This window comes from Salvelinus namaycush, chromosome 31, assembly GCF_016432855.1.
Source record: "Salvelinus namaycush isolate Seneca chromosome 31, SaNama_1.0, whole genome shotgun sequence".
Classification (NCBI taxonomy): Eukaryota; Metazoa; Chordata; class Actinopteri; order Salmoniformes; family Salmonidae; genus Salvelinus; species Salvelinus namaycush.
The window spans coordinates 21,712,340-21,732,295 of NC_052337.1; the positions used below are offsets into that span (position 1 = coordinate 21,712,340).

Genomic DNA, 19,956 nt, shown 5'->3' on the forward strand with positions numbered 1-19,956 from the left:
TCTCTCCCATCTGATTCACTTAACATGCCGTGCCTTCATCAAAATCCTGATTTAGTTCATACAGTTTGTGTATTGGTCAGAGAGCCACTGTGATATACCAGTTATCTCGTGGTGGGTGGAGATATAGAAGTAAAATCAAATTTCATGGCTGGAATGGAATAAAGGAATGGTATGCGTTTGATACCTTTCCATTCAGTCCATTCCAGCCATTAAAATGAGTTGTCCTCCTATATCTTCACTCACCAGCTACCAATGCAGTAGCCCAAGAACTTTACAAGCTTCATTCCATTCACTGTAGATCTGGTTGGGATTCCAAGTCTGTGTCTGTAGTTGTGATTCCAGTGAGGGTGATTTGTTGCTTTCTTGTGGATGTGTTCAAAATGAAATCAAACTTTATTTGCCACTGTGAAATGTTTACTTACAAGGCCTTAACCAACAGTGTAGTTCAAGAAGAAGAAAATACTTACCAAGTAGGCTAAAATAAAAATTAAGAATAAAAAGTAACACAATAAAAGTAACAATAACGAGGCTACATACAGGGGGCACTGGTACCGGGTCAGCGTATAGGGGTACAGGCTAATTGAGATACTCTGTAAATGTAGGTGGGGGCGAAATGACTAGGCATACAGTTGAAGTCGGAAGTTTACATACACCTTAGCCAAATACATTTAATCTCAGTTTCACAATTCCCAACATTTAATCCTAATTAAAATTCCCTGTTTTAGGTCAGTTAGGATCACCACTTTATATTAAGAATGTGAAATTTCAGAATAATAGTAGAGAGAATGATTTATTTCAGCTTTTATTTCTTTCATCACATTCCCAGTGTGTCAGAAGTTTACATACACTCAATTAATATTTGGTAGCATGCCTTTAAATTGTTTAACTTGCGTCAAACGTTTCGGGTGGCCTTCCACAAGCTTCCCACAATAATTTGGGGGAATTTTGGCCCATTCCTCCGAACATAGCTGGTGTAACTGAGTCAGGTTTGTAGGCCTCCTTGCTCGCACATGCTTTTTCAGTTCTGCCCACATATTTTCTATGGGATTGAGGTCAGGGCTTTGTGATGGCCACTCCAATACCTTGACTTTGTTGTCCTTTTTTACAGATGAACGTCGTACCTTCAGGGGTTTGGAAATTGCTCCCAAGGATGAACCAGACTTGTGGAGGTCTACAATTTTCCTTCTGACGTCTTGGCTGATTTCTTTTGATTTTCCCATGATGTCAAGCAAAGAAGCACAGAGTTTGAAGGTAGGCCTTGAAATAGATCCACAGGTACACCTCCAATTGACTCAAATTATGTCAATTAGCCTATCAGAAGCTTCTAAAGCCATTATATAATTTTCTGGAATTTTCCAAGCTATTTAAAGGCACAGTCAACTTAGTGTATGTACATTTCTGACCCGCTGGAATTGTGATACAGGGAATTATAAGTGAAATAATCTGTCTGTAAACAATTGTTGGAAAAATTACTTGTGTCATGCACAAAGTAGATGTTCTAACCGACTTGCCAAAACTATAGTTTGTTAACAATAAATTTGTGGAGTGGTTGAAAAACATTCTTTTTGACTCCAACCTAAGTGTATGTTAACTTTCGACTTCAACTGTATGTAAAGGAGATATTTCTGTATTTCATTTCCAAATATATATATATTTTTTTAAACATGTTTGCATTATGGGGTATTGTGTGTAAATGGGTGAGGAAAAAATATATTTAATCCATTTTGAATTCAGGCTGTAACACAATGTGGAATAAGTCGAGGGGTATGAATACTTTCTGAAGGCACTCTAGTCTCCACTCTGGTTGGTGTTAGTAGTCAACTGCACTGAGACATTGTTGTCCATAATAGTTTGTCTGCACATACAGTGTTCATCAGAGGCGTCAAACCCATATGTCATGTTAAAAAAAAGGTATGTTGTTGTTTCTCTGTGTTACCTCTAGCCACATAGCAGTTTTATGAAGTTGGCTTTAGCTTGACCAGATAGGTTCAGAGTAGCTGGTTTGTCTAACTACCTTAGCTGGCATGCCTGCTGGCAATGTTGGTAGACTTTAAAAAAGCAAGCAAAAACTAAATGTACTGAATAAGACTCACATTCCTTTCAATCTTTTACCCAGATTTTTGCAGAGAAGCATATTTAGTTTCTTTAAAAAAAGAATCACCAATCAGGAGGATACAGACAGCTCAAGAGGTATGCAGACAGCTTCGGTATGCAGAAAAAGCTGTTTCAGGTGTTCGAAAAATGTGAACCACCTCCCAGCCATCCTCACATACTTTGTGCCTCCTCAGAGTTTTGGGGTGTTTGATGCCCCTGGAGTTCATTATAGGACAGCCTTCATCTCAGCAGGAGTTGTTTCATCCATAGCTCTGACACTGTGTTATTGTATTGATGCTGGTGCGCTTGACGTGACCTTTCTCAAGACATTGAATTCAATTAGACTGAAGCAGCCAGGTGTCATGAAAAGGGCAAACGACTGTCAGTAGCCTTTTCCACCGTGGAGAAAGCTGTCTCTGGGCAGAGCACTTTACCAGAAAAGACCCATGCTGTGTCCCAAATGGAATCCTATTCCCTATTTAGTGCACTACTTTAAACCAGAGCCCATGGGGAATCGGGTGCCATTTGGGAAACTAGCTAGCTGTTATAAACACCCCAACACTTTACAACAACACTTTTACAAGGCCTCTGGAGAGTAGAGCCATAAGGCTGGAGAGTAAAGCCATAAGGAAGCTTTTACAAACACAAAGTAATTTGGTGTGCAGAGAGAAAGGGAGAGAGAGAGACAGACAGACCGAGACAGTGCTGCCACCATGGCTGGTTGGATGTTTTTATACAAGCCTGGCAGGGATTGAACTGAGCAAATCCATCATCCCAATGCTAGATGAATACCTCCACACAGTAACCGTACAGACATCCCCTGGTTAATATGACTACAGTTAGAAGGACTTTCATTCCTGTCGGGGGCTGTGGACACTGTGTACAATAATATTCCGAAGTATATTTTAGAATTTAGACATAAATGGATTGAAGGCCCCCTCCAGAGTGAATTACAGAGCTATAATCAACATGCCATTCATTTACAGAGGGATAACAACAGGAATAAACCCACAAGATGACTTACATACTCAATGATGCAGAGTCACATCCCAACAGGGATTTAAAGACACCCCATGTGTCCCAAATGGCACCCTATTCCCTATTTGGTGCACTACTTTTGACCAGGGCCCATAGCATTGTGAAGGTTAATGTATCATTATTTAAAAGTGCCTCTGTTCACAGTTGACTAGTTCGCCCCATAAGCTTCATAACAAATAACAACCATCATTGCTAGCTGTAAGCATCTCTGACTGACCCCATCTTGGTGAATGAGGTGCTACTTCTGAACATGACCAGTGGGTCGTAGCTATGTGTTACCCTGTTAGTGTTACCCTCTCCTTCCATGCTATCCCACTGTCCTAGGGCTCTATTTTCGGCTGGTGGTAAGGAGGCACAAGTGTCAAAAGCACGTTCGTTTGCAATGTCATTGTGTGAAAACTGGTGCACTGGCATTTTCTAGCCCTAACGCCAGGTTCGGCAATTTACTTGTCCAACATCAGCTGAGGTTGGAGGGGTGGCTATATTTGAGGTGTGTCCTTAAAAACACGCGCAAAGGTGACAATTTCATGCAGCCAGAATGTGAAGGCAGACGCACTGTCCCGGCTGTATAACACAGAGGAGCGGCCCATGGATCAGACTCCCATTTTCCCGGCCTCCTGCCTGGTAGCGCCGGTCATGTGGGAGCTGGACGCGGACATTGAGCAGGATTTGTGTACAGAGCCCGCTCCACTCCAGTGTCCCGTCAGGCGTCAGTACGTTCCATCTGCTGTCCGTGACCAGTTGACCTATTGGGCCCACACATCACCCTCCTCCGGTCATCCGGGGATTGGTCGGACGGTGCGCTGTCTGACTGGGAAGTACTGGTGGCCCACCTTGGCTAAGGACGTGAGGGTTATGTTTCCTCCTGCTCGGTGTGCACCCAGTGTAAGGCTTCTAGACACCTGCCCAGAGGTAAGCTACATCCCTTACCCGTTCCACAACGGCCTTGGTCACACCTGTCGGTGGATTTTCTGACGGATCTTCCTCTCTCACAGGGAAACACCACGATCCTGGTCGTTGTGGATCGTTTCTCTAAGTCCTGTCATCTCCTCCCTCTGCCCGGCCTCCCTACGGCCCTACAAACTGCGGAGGCCCTGTTTACACACGTCTTCCGGCACTACGGGGTGCCTGAGGATATAGTGTCTGATCGAGGTCCCCAGTTTACTTCAAGAGTCTGGAGGGCGTTTATGGAACGTCTGGGGGTCTCGATCAGCCTCACCTTGGGTTTCCACCCAGAGAGTAATGGGCAGGTGGAAAGAGTGAACCAGGATGTGGGCAGGTTTCTGCGGCCCTATTGCCAGGACCAGCCGGGGGAGTGGGCGGCGTCCGTGCCCTGGGCAGAGATGGCGCAGAACTCGCTCCGCCACTCCTCCACTAACCTCTCCCCCTTTCAGTGTGTATTGGGGTACCAGCCGGTTCTGGCACCGTGGCATCAGAATCAGACCGAGGCTCCTGCGGTGGACGATTGGTTCAGGCGCGCGGAGGAGACATGGGAAGCCGCCCATGGTCACCTCCAGCAGGCCGCGCTGCACCAAAAGACCAGCGCGGACCGTCACCGCAGTGAGGCCCCGGTGTTCGCACCGGGGGACCGGGTCTGGCTCTCGACCCGAAACCTGCCCCTCCGCCTACCCTGCCGGAAGCTGGGCCCGTGGTTTGTGGGGCCATTTAAAGTCCTGAGGAGAGTGAACGAGGTATGTTACAGGTTACAGCTTCCCCCCGATTACCATATTAACCCCTCGTTCCGTGGATCTCTCCTCAGGCCGGTGGTGGTTGGTCCGCTCCAGGAGTCTGAGGTGCGGGAGGTTTCTCCGCCCCCTCTGGACATCGAGGGGGCCCCGGCGTACTCCGTCCGTTCCATCCTGGATTCGAGGCGTCGAGCGAGGGGCCTTCAATACCTCGTGGAGTGGGAGGGTTACGGTCCGGAGGAGAGGTGCTGGGTTCCGGTGGCGGATGTGTTGGACCCTGAACTGCTGCGGGAGTTCCACCGTCGCCGGCCGGATCGACCTGCGCCTCGCCCTCCGGGTCGTCCCCGAGGCCGGTGTTGGCGCGCCGCTGGAGTCAGGGGGGGGTACTGTCACGACTTCCGCCGAAGTCGGCTACTCTCCTTGTTCGGGTGGCGTACGGTGGTCGATGTCACCGGCTTTCTAGCCATCGCCGCTCCATTTTTCCTTTATCCATTTGTTTTCGCTTGTTCCCGGCACACCTGCTTTTCATTCCCCAATCACACTACATGTATTTATTCCTCTGTTCCCCCTCATGTCTTTGTGTGAGATTGTTTTGTGTTACGTGTCTATTTTGACGCGCTATACTGGTATGAGTTTATTCCGTGTTTTATTTCACAAGGTATGTTTATTTGTTTGTACATATTATTGTGACTGTTTGCGTGTTTGCACTTTTGCCATATTGGCTGGAGTTTGACGCAGTGGCGTCCGTCTGTTGGTTTCTCCTGCCTAAATAAAGTGTGCGCCTGTTCACAACTCTCTGCTCTCCTACACCTGACTCCGCTCCCAGTACGCACACCATTAACACAGTGTCCATGGATGAGAAATGTGCATTTTCTGTTCGTGAATCTCGTATTTAGAAACATAAAAAACTTTGGGTTTCCCCCCATTTCGTTTAATTTTATTAAAAACCAAGCATAGCCTACTCTCCACTTAATCAATGCTGGTTTAGCATAAAGGGGTTTTAAATGGTCTACTGAGAGTGCTTCGAAATAATTTGGAGGTTTTTGCCCTCATGATTATTTACTCCTGTCTGTCCTGTGAGCGCCCCGGTGGCCCTTAAATTAAAATGAGGAAACCCTGGTGTCCATCGAGTCAACTATCAGTTGGGCCTGGGCTTTGATCTGTGGCCCTCCATGCTGCAACTAACCATCCATCACAATTCACATACCTGCATACGATTCATTTCGATTGTTCGAGTAGGCTATCCACACTCTTAGAATTGTTTTCTCCCTTATAGAACCAAAAAGGGTTCTATTGCTTGCTTCATATATGGTACCTCAAAAAGCTATATGCAGAACCCTTTTATAGGATTTGAACAGAACCCATGAGGTTCTTCTTCACTGAACCAAAATGGTTCCATATAGAACTCTGTATGGTGCCATTTATGAATTATTTAATAAACAGTTAAGTTATGGACAAAAGAATACCAGCATAGTTTTTAGAAAGTGTCATTATATGCATAGTTTGGAAATATGCACTGGTAGCCAGAGAGGCATCTCTTTGTTTGAATGACATGCCCAAATGACCATTGTCCCGTCACGCTCACTTCAGTCATCATGAAGTGCTTTGAGAGGCTGATCATGGCCCACATCAAGGCTGGCATGCCAGGCACACTGGTCCCACTCCAATGTGCTTACTGCTCCAACACAACAGATTCATGGAAGATGCAATTTCCATCGCTATTCACACGGCCGTAACACATCTGGACAAGAGGATTACCTATGTGAGAATGCTGTTCATTGACTACAGTTCCACACCACCCTCTGAAAATGGATCCTGGACTTCCTGACGGGCAGACACCTCCTCCACACTGACTCTTAACACAGGGCACCCCAGTCCTCTGCTGTACTCCCTGTTTACCCACGACTGCATGGCTTTGCAAGACACCAACTCCATCATCATGTTTGCTGTCGATACCACGGTTGTAGGCCTGATAACCAACAACGACAAGTCAGCTTATAGCGAGGAAGTGAACTGGCATTGTGGTGTCATGACAACAACCTCTCCCACAATATCAGCAAAACAAAGGAGTTAATTGTTGACTTCAGGAAGCAGAGGAGGGAACATGCCCTGATCCACATCAATGGGGCTGCAGTCGAGAGAGTGGTGAGTTTTAAGTTCTTCGGCGTCCACATCACCGAGGACCATGGACCAACAACACCACCACTCTTGTCAAGAGGATGCAACAGTGTCTTTACTTCCTAAGGTGGCTGAAGAAATGTGGCACGCCTCTCCCTAAACTACCGCTGCACCATTTAGAGCGTCCTGACCGGTTGCATCATGGCGTGATACGGAAATGGCTCCATCCACGACCGCAAGGCCCTGCAGCGGGTGGTGAAGATCACTGGAACCATGCTTCCATCCAACCAGGACATTTACTCAAAACAGGGCCTGAGCATGCGGCATCATCAAGGACCCCACACACCCCAGCCATGAGCTGTTCTCTCCTTTACTGTCGGGCAGACAATTCTGGACTAATATTGAGGGTTATAATGTGTTCAGAGCTGACAAACAGGGTCGAAATGGTGGAGTAGCCATTCTTATTAAAGTCCTTTCTCTGTCTCTTTACTGAAATCCATTTTTCTTGCCAAATAACTTTAGCTGCTATCTTTATGCCTTTGTCTGGGGAAAAATGTTTCCATAACTGTTATAGGGGTATATTGTCCTCCCTCAGCTAACCGTTGTGCACTCAAGGAGTTAACTAGTTTGTTGTCTTATTTTACTAAATCAGAAATGATTATCCTGGGTGACCTAAATTATAATTGGGAATTGCAGGCTTTAGACAATCTAAAAGGCGTGTAATGATCTCAACCTAACTCAGCTGGTGACTAAGCCTACACAGGTCAACCCCAAAGATCCTTCAAAGTTAACTCTGATTGATCTCATTTTACCGAATACACCAAAGAAATATGCTTCTACTGGTGTCTTTGCCCAAGACATTAGTGACCTTTGCCCAGTTGTTTGTGGTAGAGATGTGAGAATACAAAAGTTGAAGCCTTGTATCATCACAAAGAGGAACTTTAAAAACTTCAGTGAACAGGTTTTTTTTCATGATCTTTATTTTAGTGACCTTGACTGTATTTCAGCTATCCCTGAACCTGATATAGCTTTGAGCCTTTTGATGATGTCTTCAATACTATTGTGGATAATCATGCTCCATTAAAAAATGAAGGGTTAATAGGTAGATCGAATGCCTGGTACACTCTGGAATTATCAGAAGTCATTCATAAAAAAAGAGGATGTTTGGGTCAAGGCCAGGAACACAGGGTTAGGCCCGGACTGGCAAGATTTTAAGCAACTGAAGAAACGTTGTGTAAAACAAATCAGAAAAGCTAGATCTGATTATTATGTAACCGCTTTTCGGATTGTAATGGGAACCCGGCTAAATTCTGGAAAACTGTCAAATCCCTGAAGGGTTCTACTTCCTCCTCTACCACAACAAATTAATTCAGACACTAGCTTCATTACGGGAAAAAATGACATTATTGATGCATTTAATCACCATTTTATATCAGCGGGCTCTCTCTTTGAAATAACTTCTAAGCCTCTTCACAATGATATTGGGCTCGACCCTGATAGGGGAAACTTACTGAATGATCAGAGAAATGATAGTCAAAGATTTTATTTTAGGCTATTTACAGAAAATTAAGACCTGGATGCTTTGCTAGCAATAAACAACATGAAATCCACAGGGGCCGACCAATTGGATCCTGGTCTGCTTAAGTGTGCATCGCCCATTATTGTTGGCTCAATAACACACATTTTGTATTTGCAGTTTTTTATGGTAGGGAAGATAGATGTGTTTGCTTTCTACTAAATGTATTGGTAAGTCATGTATTTAACAAACCTCAAAGTGCTTTTCTTAGGAGCGAATGGTCTGTCTGCAGGCAGCAGGAAGGCAGACTGCACGCAGGCAGCTCGAGATCATTTGATTGACAGTTCTGGTTGCCTTGTGATGTGTTTCGATGTTTTCAATGAGAGCACAAATGCCATTGAGGTTGGCGTTTGAATGCCGTCAGCTGCCACAGTAGACAGGACTTGTTGCCAGAGTTAAATTAATTAAACTTTTGCCATCTGCCGTGCTGTTGTTTTTCTACCGGATGTTGATTTTCACTGATTGTTTACTGAAATCACCATAGCAATTCATACTGTCATACTGGCTTGCTTTTGCCATCACCCTCTTTCTTGCTTTCTTGTTCCGCTATGGCGAAAGGTATGATGTTTTTTTAGTCCTGCTTCAGAAGTGGCATTACTTTACAGAGAAGTTAAATGCCAGTTCAGTGGCGCTTCAAAACGATCTTTAGAGAAGGTGTTGTGGTGCCATTTAAAAAGCCGTAGTGTATCCTTTCAGACAAACAAACATGCCGTAGCCGAGGCGCTTTCAAGGCGCCACATTCCATATATCTGAAAGGGGTATAAGAGTCTGCGGAGCTCCTCCTTTTCCTCACCACTCTATAGAGCGCTAACACACAGCTAGAAAATATATGGCTGTATAAATGTGAAGCATCCGGTTGGCGTTTCCACTCATACCAACTATGGTGATGAGAGGAAGCCCAGTGGGAGAAGATGGTGCGAGATGGATTTTGGCCGACATTCTGCAAATTTTCTCATCGATGAAACATTTTATTTCCATACAGTTTTCTGTTTCCAAAACTATATAGAATCTGTAACAAACCGTTTGAACTGTGTTTTGTTGACTTTACCTTTTGCCAAAGTCTGTAAGTTGTTGTTTCGTTTGTATTCAGATTTGATTAGAATTATACACTGACTTTTAAGACCTTATCAATAGCCTACTAAATTGTATCTTGCTTATTAACTATGTTTGGCATGTCCATGTCTATCCCTAGCCTCTATATCAATGTGAATGCCGTAGGTTAACTATGTATTTCCATATTGAAGCAATGCAATTAGAATAATATGGACTGCAAACATGTTCAACATATTTTGCAAATGGGGCAGGCTAATTAACAGACTAGGCTATAATGGACTAACATTCTAATTGGAGTTGATGACAACGCAATACATAAAATGCCTTAAATACACAACTTGAAGCAACCACATATTTAACCATGGAGTACATTCTGATTGGCCAGTGAGGGACCAAGCCTCGACACACCCACAACTTGTTTATTCAGAAAAACCCAGCCCTTTCACGCCACCGCCAGCAACTGCAAACAATAATTGTGGTAGCAAAAATATTTCTGACACACAGAGCTACAGAGCTACCGCTATTCACTTAGTTTACCCATTCTGTTAGATTTGTTAAAATAGAGCCCCTAGCCTGCATCCCACATGGTACCCTTTTCCCTATGTAGTACACTACCTTTACCAGGGCCTATAGGGCTCTCTTTACCCCGGGTGCCGCAAAAAGGTCTTCAACGAGGTCCGGAGGGACAGGTCTGGAGGGCCAGGTCCGTCCCATAGAGGGGCAAGGGAGGAGATGGACGGCCCCCTGGCCTGCTACGCCTGTAATAACCCCATCAGTCAAAGTGGCAGCCCAGCTGGCTCCAGCAGGTTTCTGGCTCCAGCAGGTTTCTCTCTCCCCCCCCCCCCCCCCCCAGAAAGCTGGGTCTCCCGCCCCACTGGCCCTCATAACAGTACACAGGGGGCCATTACAGAGCACAGGGCTGGAACATTATAGAAAAACACCACAATTCACAAAACTGTACACCGGAATAGACTATTGTAAAACTTTAAACAATAGCATGGGCTTTTATTTGCTGAAATGTGTGCCATTGGCCAGCTATTAAAAGGGACAGGCGGATATTTGAGACTCAGCATTTAATTGAAGTTTTACGGTAATAACGCACATTAAGGTTGCAGCATACTTTATGGATTCATGTTGAATCCATTGTGTGTGGGAGTGTGTGTGTGTCCGTGTTTTGACTCATGCTCCCTGAAAGTCGTCAAAAGCGTGTGTCTCGGCACCAGGATACCAGGTGTCCATTGAAGCGTTGTTCATTCTCCCCTCTGTCAAGAAAAGGTATGGGCCCAACACATCAGAGACTGGGCTATATTTAGATCCTGCTCCAATGCCTCCCCTTTCTTTTTCCTCGTGGCCTAAAGTGAAATGTCTACATACTGCTCACTAGAACAGAGGACATAACTGGTCCATAGCCATGTCCCCATTTCAATATATTCAGATGACAACATTGCCTTCCCTATCAAATCACATCAAACCACCATGCATCAAAACTCAGAGATGTAAAAAACAATTACTAGTTGAAGATTTCTGAAAAAACAGAACCAAAACAATCCCCTCCACTCAACAAGCACACACAGGCAAATTGTCTTTAAGATGACAATGAAGCATAAGGAGAAAGCAAGAGAGAGATGGAGTGAGGGAGAGACAGAGGTAAAAAGACAAGAGTCTGGAACACAGCAAAGAGAGTTGGATGGAGAGAAAGAAACAGACACATTTTCCCTTGAAGCCCCTCTCGAATGTAATGATGATGTTGAGCCTTTGAGCCTCCTTCTCCATCTTTGTCTACCTCTGTCTCTCTATCTCGCCCTCCCTCCCACCCTCTTTCCTGCTCTCTCTCTCTCCTGCTTTCTCTCTCTTTCTCTCACCCTAAATTTCCCTTTGGAGGTCTTGTCAGTCGCTACTAACACGGAGGATCAATATCCTGCCATGAGTGTGAGCCATTGATGGGAGTCTGATCCTTCAGCAGTGCCCACACTCCAACTGTCTTTCCTGTCCCTTAATGACCTAATGTGTGATAAACTGCAGAGGGAGGGAGAGAGAGGAGGAGAACTGCCCCAGATGACATTCAGCATTATGGACAGTTCTGGTGACCTCCTTAACATGCCTGTCTTATCAAACGTATTATGAATGTTTGTATGTGTGTGTGAGTGCTAGCTTGGTTGGTGGTATTCTCAGAAGCTCGCGCTAGCTATGTAAATATGTCACAAGAGGTTCAAAGGAAGTGCACTATGTAGGGAAAAGGTGCCATTTGGGACGCAGGCCATGTCGGTGGTTACCTTAAGTCCACTACACTCTGCAGCAGAACCCCGGTCCACTCCGGTGATGTAGATCCCCAAGGCATACTCTGCCCCACCCCGGATCATGAGACCTAGTGAACGGCCATCGTCCAATACCAGGTTCACCTGACAGAGAAGTGGGGGGAGGAGGGAGGAGGAGAGAGAGATTTGACAGAAAAAAAATCCAGCATTGTCTAAGATTCTGAATGCCGTGTCTTTTTTTACAACAAATTGAGCAGCTATTTGTAAGTGAGTTATTGTTGGCTAAGAAGAGTGAAGTGGACTAATTTGTCGAGACAATAAAACATGAACAGCTGACATCTGGAAACGCCCAACACTAAATTACACTCTTAAATGCTAAACTAAGCCATTTCAGAGGCCAGTGGTAATGTGAATGCTCAGTCTGAGTGGGCACCTGTGTGTGTGTTCAGTGACCTGTCACCCTAACAACCAACCAACTGTAGGATCAAACCATGCATGTCACAGCAGACCCTACAGATCTAGAGAGCTGGTATATGTGTATTTGTGTGTGTGGGCGTGTGTGTCTACATTTGTATGTAAACAGGCTCACCTTCTTCTCATCTCCCTCCTGCAGTATCTGCATGGTGCTGCGTCGTTGGCTGTCGGTGCGTCTCAGGGTGGCACTGCGGTGCTCTGGGAGGTCAGGGGGAGGGGGGACACTGTGACCCTGAGGGTCCACCCAGGTGTACACATGGTTAGTGACATAACCCCCCGGGATACGCCCCACCGACTGCACCGACAGGGACAGCTTCTTACTGCCCTTCAACACCTAGAGAGAGGAGAGGAGGGGTGGAGGGGAGGGGAGAGGAGAGGGGGGAGTAGGGGAGGAGAAGAGAGGGTGGATGAGAGGAGAGGGGGGAGTAGGGGAGGAGAAGAGAGCAGGGGAAAGAGATGAGAGTCAATATTTCACAAATCATCCAAATAATCTATTCATACATGAGCAAGCACTTCAAAGCACGGAGTACATACAGATCATTCTGGCAATCAATCATACATTCACACATGCAAGCATGCACCTGTACACACACACACACACACACACACACACACACACACACACACACACACACACACACACACACACACACACACTTGATATGCTGAGACAAAACACTCTGGGTTGTGCCTCATTGATTTCTGATAGTCTGCTGTAACTGCAATCATGTTTGTGCAATGTGTTGCGTTGAATGTATCAGTGTGTGAAAAAATCATACTATTCCTTTGTTGTACAGTCAAACAGTCAGATTCTAAAAAAGCCTGTCTTCCAGACTGTTCTCCTAGGGCTGTATTAATCAAGCGTCTAAAAGTAGGAGTGCTGATCTAGGATCAGGTCCCCACTGTCCATGTAATCTTATTCATTGTGATCTAAAAGGCATTCCTACTCTGAGACGCTTTATGAATACAGCCCCTACTTTACAGAGAATCAATTGGGAGTTGGAGTACAAATAGTGCTACAGTACATAGCTCCTAATGCACTGTGAGTTATGCAGATAGGCTTCTGTTCTCCTCTGAAAAATACTTAGACAGAAACAACATCTACAGAGTCCACTTAGTTGATCCTGTGCTTCCCCCTGAGCACCTGGTAAAGAAACACTGCCGCTGGCTCACTCTCCAACCAAGGAGCATGAATTGAGATGCAAACTGAAGTGTTGAGGAAATTCAGAAACTCTTGTAGGACAGTGGGAGTTGATAAAAATGCTTCTCTATACCCTTTAACTGGAACAGAATATGGAAAAATATGATCTTGGCATTATGTAATCTGAACCTTCAACTTAGACATTTTAAATTTGTTCACAGACTGTATTTAACACCAAGGAAACGTTTTACGATGAAAGTAGCCCCAACTCCAAACTGTTCACTGTGTACCATAAATCAGGTAGGCACATTTCTTCATATGATGTTGTAGTGCTCTGCAGTTAAATGCTTCTGGGACAAAATTACAAAATGAATTTAGTGCATGAATGTAAATATTCAATGCTTTGCATCTACTATGTTACTTAACGATGATGGCTCCTTGAATCGCTCAATCAGTCAGTCACCAATAGAATCTCTAACATCTGAATTATCCACAGAGAGAATGAATGGTGCTAGTCCAGGAACATCTGAGGCCTGGACAAAAATACTTGACTGTGTAAAGAATCATCTCAGCCAAAGCCCAACACATACAAATAATATAAACAACGTATGAAGCCCAACACATACTGTACAAATAATATAAACAACCTATAAAGCCCAACACATACTGTACAAATAATATAAACAACCTATAAAGCCCAACACATGCTGTACAAATAATATAAACAACCTATAAAGCCCAACACATACTGTACAAATAATATAAACAACCTATAAAGCCCAACACATACTGTATAAATAATATAAACAACCTATAAAGCCCAACACATACTGTACAAATAATATAAACAACCTATAAAGCCCAACACATACAAATAATATAAACAACCTATAAAGCCCAACACATACAAATAATATAAACAACCTATAAAGCACAACACATACTGTATAAATTAATATAAACAACCTATAAAGCTCAACACATACTGTACAAATAATATAAACAACCTATAAAGCCCAACACATTCTGTATAAATTAATTTAAACAACCTATAAAAGCCAACACATACTGTACAAATAATATAAACAACCTATAAAGCCCAACACATACTGTACAAATAATATAAACAACCTATAAAGCCCAACACATACAAATAATATAAACAACCTATAAAGCCCAACACATACTGTACAAATAATATAAACAACCTAAAAAGCTCAACACATACTGTACAAATAATATAAACAACCTATAAAGCCCAACACATACTGTACAAATAATATAAACAACCTATAAAGCCCAACACATACAAATAATATAAACAACCTATAAAGCCCAACACATACTGTACAAATAATATAAACAACCTATAAAGCCCAACACATACTGTACAAATAATATAAACAACCTATAAAGCACAACACATACAAATAATATAAACAACCTATAAAGCCCAACACATACTGTACAAATAATATAAACAACCTATAAAGCCCAACACATACTGTACAAATAATATAAACAACCTATAAAGCCCAACACATACTGTATAAATTAATATAAACAACCTATAAAGCCCAACACATACTGTACAAATAATATAAACAACCTATAAAGCCCAACACATACTGTACAAATAATATAAACAACCTATAAAGCACAACACATACAAATAATATAAACAACCTATAAAGCCCAACACATACTGTACAAATAATATAAACAACCTATAAAGCCCAACACATACTGTACAAATAATATAAACAACCTATAAAGCCCAACACATACTGTACAAATAATATAAACAACCTATAAAGCCCAACACATACTGTACAAATAATATAAACAACCTATAAAGCCCAACACATACTGTACAAATAATATAAACAACCTATAAAGCACAACACATACAAATAATATAAACAACCTATAAAGCACAACACATACTGTATAAATTAATATAAACAACCTATAAAGCTCAACACATACTGTACAAATAATATAAACAACCTATAAAGCCCAACACATTCTGTATAAATTAATTTAAACAACCTATAAAAGCCAACACATACTGTACAAATAATATAAACAACCTATAAAGCCCAACACATACTGTACAAATAATATAAACAACCTATAAAGCCCAACACATACAAATAATATAAACAACCTATAAAGCCCAACACATACTGTACAAATAATATAAACAACCTAAAAAGCTCAACACATACTGTACAAATAATATAAACAACCTATAAAGCCCAACACATACTGTACAAATAATATAAACAACCTATAAAGCCCAACACATACAAATAATATAAACAACCTATAAAGCCCAACACATACTGTACAAATAATATAAACAACCTATAAAGCCCAACACATACTGTACAAATAATATAAACAACCTATAAAGCACAACACATACAAATAATATAAACAACCTATAAAGCCCAACACATACTGTACAAATAATATAAACAACCTATAAAGCCCAACACATACTGTACAAATAATATAAACAACCTATAAAGCCCAACACATACTGTATAAATTAATATAAACAACCTATAAAGCCCAACACATACTGTACAAATAATATAAACAACCTATAAAGCCCAACACATACTGTATAAATAATATAAACAACCTATAAAGCCCAACACATACTGTACAAATAATATAAACAACCTATAAAGCACAACACATACAAATAATATAAACAACCTATAAAGCCCAACACATACTGTACAAATAATATAAACAACCTATAAAGCCCAACACATACTGTACAAATAATATAAACAACCTATAAAGCACAACACATACAAATAATATAAACAACCTATAAAGCCCAACACATACTGTACAAATAATATAAACAACCTATAAAGCCCAACACATACTGTACAAATAATATAAACAACCTATAAAGCCCAACACATACTGTACAAATAATATAAACAACCTATAAAGCACAACACATACAAATAATATAAACAACCTATAAAGCCCAACACATACTGTACAAATAATATAAACAACCTATAAAGCCCAACACATACTGTACAAATAATATAAACAACCTATAAAGCCCAACACATACAAATAATATAAACAACCTATAAAGCCCAACACATACTGTACAAATAATATAAACAACCTATAAAGCCCAACACATACTGTACAAATAATATAAACAACCTATAAAGCACAACACATACAAATAATATAAACAACCTATAAAGCCCAACACATACTGTACAAATAATATAAACAACCTATAAAGCCCAACACATACTGTACAAATAATATAAACAACCTATAAAGCCCAACACATACTGTATAAATTAATATAAACAACCTATAAAGCCCAACACATACTGTACAAATAATATAAACAACCTATAAAGCCCAACACATACTGTATAAATAATATAAACAACCTATAAAGCCCAACACATACTGTACAAATAATATAAACAACCTATAAAGCACAACACATACAAATAATATAAACAACCTATAAAGCCCAACACATACTGTACAAATAATATAAACAACCTATAAAGCCCAACACATACTGTACAAATAATATAAACAACCTATAAAGCCCAACACATACTGTACAAATAATATAAACAACCTATAAAGCACAACACATACAAATAATATAAACAACCTATAAAGCCCAACACATACTGCACAAATAATATAAACAACCTATAAAGCCCAACACATACTGTACAAATAATATAAACAACCTATAAAGCCCAACACATACTGTACAAATAATATAAACAACCTATAAAGCCCAACACATACAAATAATATAAACAACCTATAAAGCCCAACACATACTGTACAAATAATATAAACAACCTATAAAGCCCAACACATACTGTACAAATAATATAAACAACCTATAAAGCCCAACACATACTGTACAAATAATATAAACAACCTATAAAGCCCAACACATACAAATAATATAAACAACCTATAAAGCCCAACACATACAAATAATATAAACAACCTATAAAGCCCAAAACATACAAATAATATAAACAACCTATAAAGCACAACACATACAAATAATATAAACAACCTATAAAGCACAACACATACTATATAAATTAATATAAACAACCTATAAAGCCCAACACATACTGTATAAATTAATATAAACAACCTATAAAGCCCAACACATACTGTACAAATAATATAAACAACCTATAAAGCCCAACACATACTGTATAAATAATATAAACAACCTATAAAGCCCAACACATACAAATAATATAAACAACCTATAAAGCCCAACACATACTGTACAAATAATATAAACAACCTATAAAGCCCAACACATACTGTACAAATAATATAAACAACCTATAAAGCCCAACACATACTGTACAAATAATATAAACAACCTATAAAGCCCAACTCATACAAATAATATAAACAACCTATAAAGCCCAACACATACTGTACAAATAATATAAACAACCTATAAAGCCCAACACATACTGTACAAATAATATAAACAACCTATAAAGCCCAACACATACTGTACAAATAATATAAACAACCTATAAAGCCCAACACATACTGTACAAATAATATAAACAACCTATAAAGCCCAACACATACAAATAATATAAACAACCTATAAAGCCCAAAACATACAAATAATATAAACAACCTATAAAGCACAACACATACTGTACAAATAATATAAACAACCTGTAAAGCACAACACATACTGTATAAATTAATTTAAACAACCTATAAAGCCCAACACATACTGTATAAATAATATAAACAACCTATAAAGCACAACACATACTGTACAAATAATATAAACAACCTATAAAGCACAACACATACTGTATAAATTAATTTAAACAACCTATAAAGCCCAACACATACTGTATAAATAATATAAACAACCTATAAAGCACAACACATACTGTACAAATAATATAAACAACCTATAAAGCACAACACATACTGTATAAATTAATTTAAACAACCTATAAAGCCCAACACATACTGTATAAATAATATAAACAACCTATAAAGCCCAACACATACTGTACAAATAATATAAACAACCTATAAAGCCCAACACATACAAATAATATAAACAACCTATAAAGCCCAACACATACAAATAATATAAACAACCTATAAAGCACAACACATACTGTATAAATTAATATAAACAACCTATAAAGCTCAACACATACTGTACAAATAATATAAACAACCTATAAAGCCCAACACATACTGTATAAATTAATTTAAACAACCTATAAAGCCCAACACATACTGTACAAATAATATAAACAACCTATAAAGCCCAACACATACAAATAATATAAACAACCTATAAAGCCCAACACATACTGTATAAATTAATATAAACAACCTATAAAGCCCAACACATACTGTATAAATTAATTTAAACAACCTATAAAGCCCAACACATACTGTATAAATAATATAAACAACCTATAAAGCCCAACACATACTGTACAAATAATATAAACAACCTATAAAGCCCAACACATACAAATAATATAAACAACCTATAAAGCCCAACACATACTGTACAAATAATATAAACAACCTATAAAGCCCAACACATACAAATAATATAAACAACCTATAAAGCCCAACACATACAAATAATATAAACAACCTATAAAGCCCAACACATACAAATAATATAAACAACCTATAAAGCCCAACACATACAAATAATATAAACAACCTATAAAGCCCAACACATACAAATAATATAAACAACCTATAAAGCCCAAAACATACAAATAATATAAACAACCTATAAAGCACAACACATACTGTACAAATAATATAAACAACCTGTAAAGCACAACACATACTGTATAAATTAATTTAAACAACCTATAAAGCCCAACACATACTGTATAAATAATATAAACAACCTATAAAGCACAACACATACTGTACAAATAATATAAACAACCTATAAAGCACAACACATACTGTATAAATTAATTTAAACAACCTATAAAGCCCAACACATACTGTATAAATAATATAAACAACCTATAAAGCACAACACATACTGTACAAATAATATAAACAACCTATAAAGCACAACACATACTGTATAAATTAATTTAAACAACCTATAAAGCCCAACACATACTGTATAAATAATATAAACAACCTATAAAGCCCAACACATACTGTACAAATAATATAAACAACCTATAAAGCCCAACACATACAAATAATATAAACAACCTATAAAGCCCAACACATACAAATAATATAAACAACCTATAAAGCACAACACATACTGTATAAATTAATATAAACAACCTATAAAGCTCAACACATACTGTACAAATAATATAAACAACCTATAAAGCCCAACACATACTGTATAAATTAATTTAAACAACCTATAAAGCCCAACACATACTGTACAAATAATATAAACAACCTATAAAGCCCAACACA

At 39.9% G+C, this 19,956-nt stretch overlaps 1 protein-coding gene across 1 annotated transcript in view; it reads right to left on the reverse strand.

The window, feature by feature from the left end:
- Positions 1–19,956, reverse strand: part of LOC120025508 (whirlin-like) — a 178,603-nt gene that overhangs the window by 81,244 nt on the left and 77,403 nt on the right. Inside the window, exons 3-4 of the mRNA XM_038970076.1 lie at positions 12,409–12,627; positions 11,838–11,963 (exon numbers count right to left, since the gene is read on the reverse strand). Of these exons, the coding sequence (XP_038826004.1) occupies positions 11,838–11,963; positions 12,409–12,627 (345 nt within the window). The remainder of the gene's footprint in view (positions 1–11,837; positions 11,964–12,408; positions 12,628–19,956) is intronic.